General features: G+C 37.9%; 1 protein-coding gene across 8 annotated transcripts in view; it reads left to right on the top strand.

Annotated features, from left to right (window-relative positions):
* LOC117913692 (helicase and polymerase-containing protein TEBICHI) overlaps positions 1 to 12,568 on the top strand; it is a 43,384-nt gene that overhangs the window by 21,610 nt on the left and 9,206 nt on the right. For 5 of the 8 annotated variants that reach the window (XR_004651141.1, XR_004651139.1, XR_004651136.1 and 2 more), the window contains 11 exons: positions 334 to 593; positions 1,973 to 2,162; positions 2,259 to 2,369; positions 2,502 to 2,854; positions 7,342 to 7,450; positions 7,525 to 7,665; positions 9,688 to 9,784; positions 9,870 to 10,016; positions 10,129 to 10,503; positions 11,037 to 11,142; positions 11,527 to 11,626. Coding sequence is in view for 2 of the 8 variants with exons in the window: in XM_034828747.1 (XP_034684638.1) it covers positions 334 to 593; positions 1,973 to 2,162; positions 2,259 to 2,369; positions 2,502 to 2,854; positions 7,342 to 7,450; positions 7,525 to 7,665; positions 9,688 to 9,784; positions 9,870 to 9,976 (1,368 nt within the window). In the remaining 6 variants the exon portion in view is untranslated. Of the gene's footprint in view, positions 1 to 333; positions 594 to 1,972; positions 2,163 to 2,258; positions 2,370 to 2,501; positions 2,855 to 7,341; positions 7,451 to 7,524; positions 7,666 to 9,687; positions 9,785 to 9,869; positions 10,102 to 10,128; positions 10,504 to 11,036; positions 11,143 to 11,526; positions 11,627 to 12,568 lie in introns of those variants that run through there. The other 3 variants (XR_004651138.1, XM_034828747.1, XM_034828748.1) reach the window with 3 other exon arrangements.

The raw sequence follows: 12,568 nt of genomic DNA, 5'->3' as shown, positions 1-12,568 counted from the left end.
TGGCTTTGGGAATAAAGTGTGATCCATAGCTTTCAGATCATTTACCACCAGCCCTCAATTTAAAACCATCTCTCTATTAATTGATGTCAAATTCTTCAAGTGCAATTAGTGGCGTCCTGTCAGGAGATGGGTCTATCATTAGCTTGCCACTACTTGTTGGCCGATGAGGATAATTAGCTTATTGGCTATGCTCTTTTACTCATGACACCAAGGAGTATTCCCGCTCAATTTCCCTTCTGCATCAGTCTATGAAACCATATTACTGATTACTCCTCTCTTTACATGGTTAGACACATTTTTAACTTTAGTTTGATGCTTGTACTTTTGCCTAAGGTTACGATTCTTGCGGACATGGAAGTCTGGGGAATAGGTGTTGATATGGAGGGATGCATTCAGGCACGAAATGTGCTGGGAAAGAAGCTAAGGCATCTTGAAAAGGAAGCTTATGAGTTGGCTGGCATGACATTTTCATTGTATACAGCAGCAGATATTGCTAATGTTCTCTATGGACACTTGAAGTTGCCCATACCAGAGGGGCACAAGAAAGGGAAGCAACATCCAAGTACTGATAAGCATTGCTTAGATTTGTTAAGGTATAAAGAGACTTGTTTTTCTTCCTGTTATATCACTTGGGCTTAGCTGATGTTAAAGTATAAGTAGTTTATTGCATATGGGTGATATGGATATGGACAGTGCTCCATATTTTCTTTTGTCATATCTTGTGAGCGTATTCTTATTTGATGCATACAGTATTTCTATCATACATAACATCAATATACTTCAAATCTTCAACTGATTGTTCTGACAGCTTCATACTCTACATTTTATATCATTTTTTCTGTGCATTCTTTGGTAACTTAGAGTGTCTCTGGAAGCAAGAATTACTTCAAATGGCTGCAGGAGTTAAATAAGGAATCTTCTTGTTCATCATGAGACTCATTTATGTCAAAATATGCTCGGACATTGCTCTTGAAGTGGTTCATTGAATTTGTTAAAAAGCATGTATCTGCTTCTTTTCTTGGATCTTGAAAGTCAAAATTATTTAAGATTGTTTGCCTACCTTGGTTGTGCTTCTGTGCTTTGCCCCCTGAAAGTAGGGCTCTTATTCCATGCATTTACTTTTGTCTGCATTTCTTTTAATTACAAATGAGGATGCTCTTTGATCCCTCCAAACTGTCCTTATACGTGATTAACAAGCTGACGTTCCTAAATGGAAAGCCATGCTATGGTTTTGTATGGATTCCCCCTGAAAATGAAGGTCAAATTGGCACTTTTGCTTTCCTGAAGTTAGTCAAAAGAGCAGCCTTGATAAATGGAATCTAATTTCACGGATTTTAATAGTCTAGGATGTAGTGAAATAGAACTTCTCTATATTTTTCCTTCTCTCCATAATTTTAAATACACACCTTTCATACATAGTTTGTGTTTACTAGCAGAAAAATGAAAATTTATTGGTGGCTGTGAACTCTGCAAGGTTTTAGGTATTAAGGTGTTATGGCTGTTTCGCTTTTCTTCTTCTTCTTCTTCTTCTTCTTCTCATGCCTTCACTGTGTTGTTACTACATGTATCTACTTTGATAAGCTAGTGCTTTGCTCCATGGACATGAATATTTAATGATTTATGAATATCAGCTTGCTCAATGTGCTGCAGTGTCTGGTGTTTTTTTTTCTCTCCCACTTCTACACTCTTCTACTTGTAAGGCTGTTCAGATAAAGCAATTTGGTCTTCTTCTTCTTCGTCTTCTTCTCATTTGTTAGGGCTTAGAACCATGCCTTCACTGTGTTGTTACTACATGCATCTACTTTGATAAGCTAGTGCTTTGCTCCATGGACATGAATATTTAATGTTTTATGAATATCAGCTTGCTCAATGTGCTGCAGTGTCTGGTGTTTTTTTTTTTTTTTTTTTCTGCCACTTCTATGCTCTTCTACTTGTAAGGCTGGTCAGATAAAGCAATTTGGTCTTGTTTCAGGCATGAACATCCTATTATTCCAGTCATTAAAGAACACCGGACACTGGCAAAACTCTTAAACTGTACATTGGGTTCAATTTGTTCTCTGGCTAGGCTTTCTTTGCAGACGCAAAGATACACCCTGCATGGCCATTGGCTCCAAACATCAACAGCGACTGGACGCCTTTCAATGGAAGAACCTAACCTTCAGGTTGGGATTTTTTTCTACATTCTTAGTCTTTCTAGTCCTTCCTTTATCATTACCCTCATTTGGCTTACAATTTTTTTTTTTTTGTGAGCCATGTAGTGTGTTGAGCATGTGGTTGAGTTCAAAATGATCAAAGGCAACAAAGATGTATGCAATTCTGAAGCTGACCATTACAAAATTAATGCTCGTGACTTCTTCGTTCCTTCTCAGGTAATGATTATATATGCCTTATGACTGGAAGGTGCTCTTTTATATGCATGCCATTTATTTATTTTTATCTATGGAAAAGAAGTTGCTCTATTAAATATCTTAGTTAAGTTTGTCACTTGTATTTCATTACAGGAGAACTGGTTACTGTTAACAGCGGATTATTCCCAGATTGAACTGCGGCTAATGGCTCATTTTTCTAGGGACTCTTCATTAACTGAACTCCTTAGCAAGCCCCATGGTGATGTCTTTACCATGATTGCAGCAAAATGGACTGGGAAGCCAGAATCTGTTGTTGGCTGCCAGGAGCGAGAACAGACCAAAAGGTTGGTCTATGGCATTCTTTATGGAATGGGTGCTAATACCCTTGCCAAACAGCTAGAATGTAGCTTAGGTGAAGCAGAAGAAAAAATTCGAAGTTTTAGAAGTTCTTTTCCTGGTGTTGCTTCCTGGCTTCATGAAGCAGTTGCATGTTGCTGTAAGAAAGGGTGGGGCTCAGTTATTATTTCCTTTTCTTTGAGTTGCTATTCTTCAATCATCATTCCTGTATCTATAAATATAAAGATAATGCTAAAATTTTAAAAGAAGTGATTCTCATCTGAGAATAAACTTCCAAACTTTTATCAATTAATTTACCAAATACTCTTCTTGGTCAATTTTCCAATCTTGTTTTCCATGATGCTGTCCCTCTTAAGTTTTCTCTATGTCAATTTTCTTCCTTTTTTTTTTGTATTCTCATCATATTTGTATCTTAGTTTCATCACCCTACCAGAGGGGGTAACCCCTAAGTCTTGGGGTAATGAGTTTCAGACGCCACCTCTTCACATAACTGTAGCAGGAGAAGGGGAAAAGGTCAAATCCCCTTGGGTAAATAAGAAATTCCTGGGATTTTGTAAGACGGTGGGGGTCTCGATTGAAGGCTTTGAAGAGGACATTTTGAGAATCCTTAAGGAGATTGAGAATAGAAGATGTGTTATCAGGAAGCCTAATGATAGCAAGAGAGGAACATTGTCGGCTTCAAGGAAGGAAAGGGAGCTGAAGAAGCTTGTCAGTACTATTAACTATGATGGGCTGGCTGGAAGAGAGGCAGAGGAAGGGGAGTTGGGAAGGCAAATTACTGTGGTTCCTTATGAAGCTTAAAATAATGTCCTGGAACGTTAGAGGGTTGCATGACCCTGATAAAAGAATGGTTATTAAGTCGATGGTGAGAAAACACAAACCGGATTTGGTGTGTTTTCAGGAGACAAAAATGAAGGAAATGTTTGATAGGATTGTAAAAAGCTTGGGGATTGGTAAAAATTTGGGTTGGGTTTCCTTAGATGCAAGGGGCTCGGCAGGTGGGGTGCTAGTGATGTGGGATAAGAGAGTCTTAGAAGGGTTGGAGGCTGAAGTGGGCTCTTTTTCTATTTCTTGCCGTTTTAAAAATTGCGAGGAGGGTTTTGTGTGGGTCTTCTCTAGTTTATATGGACCGTGTACCGGTAAGGAGGGGAGGGAGTTGTGGGAGGAGCTAGCCGCTGTCAAGGGGCTTTGGGGTGATCCGTGGTGTATAGCAGGGGATTTCAATATAGTGAGGTTCCCAATTGAAAAGAGTAATGGCAGACAGATGTCAACCACAATGAGGGATTTTTCAGGCTTTATAGAGGAGTTTGAATTAGTTGATCCCCACCTGGGAGGTGGAACTTTCACTTGGAGTGGAGGGGAAGGAGGATCCCTAAAGGCTCGGTTAGACCGCTTTCTGTTTTTAGGAGATTGGGAGGAACGAGTGTCGGGGGCAATGCAAGTTCTTCTTCCAAGACCTGTTTCTGACCACTGGCCGATCTTGTTAGACTGTGGAGGGATGAGAACAAGTAAAAGCCTGTTTAGGTTTGAAAATATGTGGCTAAGGGTGGAAGGTTTCATGGACAAGTTTAAAGATTGGTGGCAGTCCTATAGTTTTAGGGGGAAACCTAGCTTTGTGTTTGCAAAGAAGCTTCAGGCTTTGAAATATGATTTGAAGAGGTGGAATAAAGAGGCCCTTGGCAATGTGATAGTTAGGAAGGATGCTGCCTTGGAGAAGTTAAACTTTTGGGACAGTTTAGAAAGGTTTGGTCCTCTTTCTAAGGAAGATAGGAATAGCCAGCAGATAGCTAGAGATGAATTCAGCCACTATGCCATCCTTGAAAAAATTTCTTGGAGGTAGAAGTCAAGGGCTCTTTGGCTAAAAGAGGGAGATAGCAATACTAAGTTTTTTTTCACCGTATGGCCAATGCAAGGAGGAGGGGAAATTTTATTAGTAGCTTGACAATTAGGGGTGTTCGGCTGAGTAAAGAGGAGGAGCTTAGAGAAGGGATTGGGTCTTATTTTAAATCCTTGTTTGAGGAACCTCGGGTGAGAAGACCAGATGTGGAGTCAAGTCTGTTTAAAACTCTTGCTGCTTTGGATAATGAGACTTTGGAGGGGCATTTTTTGGAAGAGGAGGTTTACAAAGCTATCTCAGAGTTGGGGGGAGATAAGGCTCCAGGGCCGGATGGTTTTATGTTGGCATTCTAGAAGTTTTGTTGGTCTATCGTTGGGGGGGAAGTGATGCAGGTCTTCGAGGAATTCCATGTGCAAAATACTGTTTTTCGTAGCCATAATGCAACCTTTTTAGTGCTTATCCCGAAGAAAGAGTGAGCTAGTGATGTGCAGGATTTAGACCCATCAGCCTATTGGGGAGTCTTTATAAAATTATTGCCAAAGTCCTAGCAAATAGGCTGAAAAGAGTGATGGGAAAACTAGTTTCGTACAATCAGAACGCTTTTGTGGAAGGGAGGCAGATATTAGATGCGGTTTTGGTAGCTAATGAGGCGATAGACTCAAGGAAGCGAAGCGCCAGTGCAGGTTTAGTATGCAAATTGGACATTGAAAAGGCTTATGATCACGTTAATTGGAGGTTCCTTCTTTCAATCTTGGAGAAAATGGGGTTTGGGGCCAAGTGGCGTAGTTGGATATTTTTCTGCATATCAACTGTGAGAATGACAGTTTTGGTGAATGGCACTCCCACAAAGTTTTTTTCAACATGTAGAGGCCTAAGGCAAGGAGACCCACTCTCACCTTATCTATTTGTGCTAATCATGGAAGCTTTTAGTAGCTTAATCTCAAAAGTTGAGAAAGGTTTCATTAGAGGATTCAGGGTAATGGGGAGAAATGGATAAGGGGCTTCGGTTTCCCTTCTCTTGTTCGCCGACAACACTCTTCTTTTTAGCGAGGATAATAGGAACCAGTTGGTTTTTTGGAAATGGGTTGTTATTTGTTTTAAAGTGGTTTCAGAAGAAAAGTGAAATTATCCCAGTTGGGGGAGTAGAGGATGTGGACAGAGCCGCTACGGTTTTTGGGTGTAAAGTAGGGAATTTCCCTATTACTTATCTAGGCTTACCTTTTAGAGCCCCTCATAATTCATGTAGAGTTTGGGATGTGGTAGAGGAAAGATTCAAGAGAAAATTGGCTACATGGAAAAAACAATATCTTTCTAAAGGAGGTCGTCTTACCCTCATCAAGAGCACCCTCTCAAATCTCCCCATCTATTTTATGTCACTTTTTGTAATCCCAAGGAAAGTGAGAATTAGATTGGAGAAAATTCAAAGGGAGTTCTTGTGGGGAGATGTGGAGGGGAGAAGAAGGATCCACTTGGTAAGATGGACGACTATTTGCAAAGATAAGAGGTATGGAGGTTTGGGGTTAAGGCACTTGAAGGAATTCAATCATGCTTTGCTTGGAAAATAGCTTTGGAGATTTTCTTTAGAAATGGAGAGTTTTTGGAGGAAGTCATTGTTGGTAAATTTGGAGAGGGGGAAGGGGGTTGGACCACTAGAGAGGTAAGGGAGTCCTATGGGATGAGCCTTTGGAAAGACATTAGAAAGGGATGGGAGGAGTTCTTCCTCAGAACTAGTATTCGTATTGGAAATGGTGATGTACCAGATTTTGGTGGGACTATTGGGTTAGAGATTCTAAGCCGAAGGAGCTCTTTCCTTTGTTCTTCAGAATTGCAACCCATAATTCTGCTGTAGTGGCTGATCTTTGGGGGAGACAAGGAGGTAGTGGCGGGGGATGGGAGGTGCACTTTAGAAGACCCTTTCATGATTGGGAATTGGAGGAGGTGAATCGTTTTCTAATTCACATCTTTGCAGTAAAGGTCCAAGAAGGGGAGGATTCTCTAATTTGGAAGATTGAGAGGAAAGGAAAGTTCAGTGTTAAATCTTATTATCGGCCTTTAAAGGTGGAAAACAACCCCTTATTTCCTGCAAAGGAGGTATGGGGTTCGTGTGCTCCTTTAAGAACTCGTTTTTTTGCTTGGGAAGCTGTTTGGGGTAAAATTTCTACTGTTGATATGTTAATGAGGAGGGGTTGGTCTATGGTTAATAGATGCAATATTTGTAAAGAGAATGAGGAATCGACGGATCATATTCTAATTCATTGCCGTAAGACAAGGAAGCTTTGGACTGTGGTGCTCTCTTCTTTTGGGGTGGTGTGGGTGTTCTCGAACTCAGTGAGAAATTTGCTTCTTGAATGGAAAATTAAGGGCTTAGAAAAGAAGAGGAGTGTAGTTTGGAAAATGGCGCCTATTTGTTTGTTTTGGTGTATTTGGGGAGAGCGGAATAGAAGAGTGTTCCAAGAAGAAGAGAAGTTAGATACGAGCTTGAAGAATCTCTTCCTTCGGTTTCTTCTTGAATGGTCTCAACAGTTCATGGACGTGGACTATCTCTCTTTTATGAATGTGTTGGGTGGTTGATTTCTTGGTCATCTTTGGCATTTCTAGGTTTTTGTTTCTCCTTTGTTGCCTTGGGTGAGGCTTTCTTTGTATACTGCCGCTGTACTTAGGGAGCGCCCCCTGTTTTGGCGTGTTCTAATATGATTTCTTCTCTTGGTTTATCAAAAAAATTTTATGTTTTAAGATGGTTATTTACATCTTATCATGAGAGTATAAACTACTTATTTTCTATGTATCATTGCGATATAGATATGTGAAGACACTTAAGGGAAGAAAGCGCTTCTTGTCAAAAATAAAATTTGGGACTAGTAAAGAAAAATTGAAAGCTCGGAGGCAAGCTGTGAATTCCATTTGTCAGGTATTTTTATTTATTTTTATTTTTTCTGGTAGTAGAAAATAGTAATTGCATTATACTGATAGCTGTTCTTTTAGGGATCCGCTGCCGACATAATCAAGATTGCAATGATAAATATTCATTCTGTGATTGCTGAAGGAGTGGATGAGCCTAATTCTAGCACAGAACTTCCAGCAAAATTTCACATGCTGAAGGGGCGTTGCCGGATAATTCTACAGGTTACTTTTTTACATGCTGTCAGTTTTTTCAAAATCGACAATATGGAGACTCCATTCAGGAAAAGTGTAAAATGGAAGGCTAATAATTACTTATTGTTAATTCTTGTAGTGTTCTTTTTGCAGAAAGTCTTACTTTATATATTGTTGAAACAGAAAATTTTCCACTTTATTCACTAAAGATACTTGCACCTTAATGGCATAAATAGAGAAATATATGGAATCCTAGGTATTAGGAGAGGAAGTAGGAATCCTCGTAGTACAGAAATACCTAAGCTACTAAACTATTTTTGGTACTTGCCTTCAAGCTGGGAGATATATATTTATAAGACCCAGCTTGGTACACAAAATACAAAAGATATTCTATCAAGAGCTTTAGTAAACACATCATCAACTTGGTACTCAGTCCTAACATATGGAGTTATCACCTTTTTGCTCATTGCAACTTCTCTAATAAAGTAACAGCTGATGAATTCACACTCAAGAATGTTTTCATACTATTCATAGCCTTGTCATTGCTGAAAAATCATCTTGCTGCCACGCACTTGATTCCTTCAATTCTTGTGGCAGAGGATCTTCTAACAAATGATCAAATTTCCTTCTGCTCTAACAATCACTTGTACAACACTAACCACAAGATAATTAGGGCCACTCAGAAGTAATCTGAATACCAATGTTGTCTACTAAATTTCCAGTTTGTTTTCATTTATCATTCCCATAATCATCAACTATATAATTAAGAACACCGAATGCTGAACTTTTAACACTGAAGCAAAAAAGCAGCCATTTTAACACTTAGTTGACACTGATCTAAGCACATGGAACAATCCAAACACATTGGAAGGAACCAGAACACTGAGGCAACAACTCACACAGAGCTGCACACATTGAAATCAAGACTACACACTGCCAAGAAAAAACAAAAAAAGAAAGAATTTTTAATCCAGATGGATCATACCAGAAACAAAACAATCATAACCTCAAAAAATTTTTTTTTTTTTTTATCAGTAAAGGGATTGTATTAAAAAACCACCAAAGCAGTGGCTTAAAGATTGCAAGAAAGAAAACACCCCTCACACCCTAGCTGAAAGCCAAGGCCAGAGGAGCAGCCCTACCCACACCCTTAACGGTTCCCACCCAACCAACAAAATCAACTAAGGTCGAGGGACCATCTTTTATAGACAATTTCGTCTCCGACCAAAGAAAATATACAAAAATAAAACTTAAGCTTTTGAATTGACAGCTCTTCTTCCTCAAAAGCAACTTTGTTCCTTGCCTTCCAAACCGTCCAAAAGAGACACAAAGGACTTGCTCTCCAAACACCCTTCCTCTTTTTTCCCACAAAAGACCCGTTCCACCCCAAAAGCATCTCCTTAACAGTGGCTGGCAGCACCCACTGCACCGTGAACATAGAGTAAAGCAACGCCCAAAGAGTCCTTGCCTCTTCACAGTGGAGGAGAATGTGATCTATTGATTCTTCGTGCCTTTTACAAAAGTCCATCCTCTCTTTTGAAGTTGATCCAAGGTAAGGGCCTTCCCCCATGTTGCTTCCCACCCAAAAAAACTCACTCTAGGCTGCACATAGACTTTCCAAATGGCCGACGAAGGGAAAGAGGCTGGAGGGCCTGATACTAATGATTTGTATAGAGACTTAACTGAAAAGTTCCCACAGTTAGTCTCTCTCCAAATCACCCTATCATCCACTGCTTGCTGAACACTCTTCCCATTTATAGCCTCAAAAAATTGTAGTCACAACCAAACTGCAGTCACCTCCAGAAAAGAGTCTGATCACTCCATTTTACTTCTGCTCTGATACCATGTTGGAACAGAAAAAGTTTCACATCATGCACCTAAGAATCCTTGCTTGGCATTAGTTTACATAGAGAAAATATGGATTCATAGAACTATTACAAATATTAGAGAGAAAGTAGGAATCCTCCTAGTACAAAAATGCCTAAACCACTAAACTAGTTTTGACATATATCAGAGGGAATGTGATTGATATTCTTGGGAATTTCTGTCCAGGTTCATGATGAACTAGTACTTGAAGTTGATCCTTCTGTTATGAAGGAAGCTGGATTGTTGTTAAAAATGACCATGGAAAATTCTACCTCACTGCTGGGTATGTCTTTCGCATTCACATCATATATTTATTTATTTCTGAGAACAAATATTCACTTGATTTTAATTTATTTTATGTTTTTCAGTCCCTTTGCTTGTGAAGCTAAAGGTTGGAAGAACATGGGGTTCTTTGGAGCCTTTCCATGCTGAACCACTTGGAGATGAAATGCTTGTTCTGCAAAAAGATGTTTGATCACAATGGAGAACAAATTTTAGTGGCAGTTTAGATCAATGTAATATAATATAGATTGTGGTTATTGAAGTAAAAGTTTTATAACATCTCCACAAGTGAATCCAGTGGGTTTTGCTTTTTGACTATCTAAGTTGAGATATCTTCATATGCAGGTAATCAGCCACATGTGAAAAGGAGTGTCAATAAGGAACCACAATTTGGAATTTTGGGTTTCACCTAATATCATCTAAAAGCGAGATTTGGAAAGAAGAAACCATAGAGATTTGAAACACCTTCTAGCTCATTGTAGTCTAGCTGATTTGCTTAAGTGGAATGACTATCATCCATTAGTCACCTCTTGCCACAAGTCTGAAGAGAAACTGAGGAGATCATATAAAAGCCTTGAGTTTCCGTGATGGATGGTAGGGATTGGTTTTCCTAATGTGGTTAATGATCCTGCAATTTCTGGGTTGCCCTAAAGCTAATTCCATGTCGAAATTGTCACTTTTTAACACTTTGCCTGGCCTGGCAAGGAGTAGACAAACAAGGTATGCAAATGCTATATGTATTATCTTCTAAATGTAAGATTGGTGCATCTCTTGTTTCTGTTAGACACATCAGATTATTTGTATATAATTATATTTGTATTTAGCTTGTTTTGTCTTGATTACATGTGCACTGCATATACACTCGGGCTTTTGCCCTCATTTGTTGATATGTTTTAATTTCCTACCCTTGTAAGTGTATATGATACCTATAACAGATCATTTCATTGCTATTGATCCTATTCCGCTGCCGTTGAGGTGGCTTCAGCATTCTGATGGTCTCAAGATCCTTTTTATCTTTTTGCCTTTTTATTTGTAGTCGTTCTTTACTAATATTTTGGCATTATTCTGATATATGTATATGCATACATATCTTGGCGTTATGGAACTCTCATATCATAAAATTGCACTTGATTTGATTTTTTTTTTTTTTTTTTTTTTTGTTTCTTGCTTAACCTTCTTGATTTAGCAACAATACTAATGAAAAACTTATTCATCTCAATGGACTGCATTGTTAAATTTTGAAATGTGTTTAGGTCTATCAGCTCGACACTAAGTTCATAGGCAACAAATAAAATTGGTTAGTCATTCATCTTCAAACTGCCCTTTCACTCGCTGCTTATGCCACATACAACTCTACTGGTGAGCACCACTTTAGCCAGTTTTGAACACTTTCTGTTCTTAGTAATCTGATTGCTTGACTTCTCTTGACGATAATCCATCATCAGATGTTTCAACCTGCTTTTGCTTCAGCTGTGCCAACTTTATTTATAATCTTAGATTCTTAAGCCATGATTGAATCTTTACTACTGTGCTTGTCATATCATGACTTTTAATGCTTTTGTTTTTACCTGTTGCTAACATATTCTTTGTTGGTGATAATCCACTACTTTAAATATCTAGTATACTCTTACCACTTACTCAAAATCTACTGGGTTCCATCCTCTTTCATTTTTTCATTTTTAGTTGATCAGCTTATTACTTATGATTGTATTGTCTCAGCCAAAACTTCTTGTTCGTGTGCAGGATCATCAAACATGGGAACTGGTTGGAATTGATGGTAGACTGGGTGGTTTTGTTATAGAAGCTGGTTGCCTCCATCTAAGTCCACTGGGTTGTTGTATTGGTATGTCATTTTTGCTCTGATTTATAATATTGGTGGCTTTGAAAAATTAAGATCTGAACTCTGGATTTTACCCATGTGGCAAGATCATTATATCATTGTGGAATGTCAATGTTGATACTGTAAGTGAAACTACAAACCTGTGATTCTAGGATTTGGGAGGAAGAAAACGAGAAGAAAGAAAAGATGGAAGAGAGGTTTTTGTCCTGTTAACTTTCCTAGATATTTCCACCAATTTATATTATAAAGCCTAAAAAAGGGACGATTATAATAATATCCTGAACATAATATAGCAATAATAAACCACAACTAAAATGATAAATCTCCAATATCTACTCAAGAAAGGAATGAAAGGAAATAAAGAATTCCTAAGTTGCACTTTCAAAGGTATTTAGGTAATTTTGCAATTTTTAGGTTCTCTAGGTATCATAATTAGTTAGTATTTATTTAGAATTCTCCTTAAAAGAAGTTTTTGAACTTCCTGTTTTCTGAATTAATATATTTTTTTTAAAGTTTATGTTTTGAGTCCTTAGAACGTATCAGTCTTCTTTCTTAGAAACTTTATTGCAAGAAATTCCTCTAAAGTAAGTTTCTAATTCTTAAAAAAATAGTTTTTTATTTTCTTTAATTCCTTCTAGAAAATTTAATAGTTTTTGGAAAAGAATATAAGTCCTAATTAGTTATTACATAGGTTAAGTTTATTTCTTCATAGTTTTATCTAGTTTTTATGGTTTTCTAAAGCATATAAATAAGTTTGATCAGTGTAAAATGGATTTAGGATTGATGATATATCAAATTTTTCTTTGCATACTTTGCTATTCTTAATAGGGAGAACTCCATTGATTATTTTTTTCTAGGCGAAACTCCTAGTAGGCCTTAGTGAGACTTTAAAATTCTTTCTTTTTTTTTTTTCATTATTTTTTTCTTATATTTTATTTTAGTTTC

This window comes from Vitis riparia, chromosome 4 (assembly GCF_004353265.1).
Source record: "Vitis riparia cultivar Riparia Gloire de Montpellier isolate 1030 chromosome 4, EGFV_Vit.rip_1.0, whole genome shotgun sequence".
Classification (NCBI taxonomy): Eukaryota; Viridiplantae; Streptophyta; class Magnoliopsida; order Vitales; family Vitaceae; genus Vitis; species Vitis riparia.
This window is presented reverse-complemented; position numbering and strand designations above follow the sequence as displayed.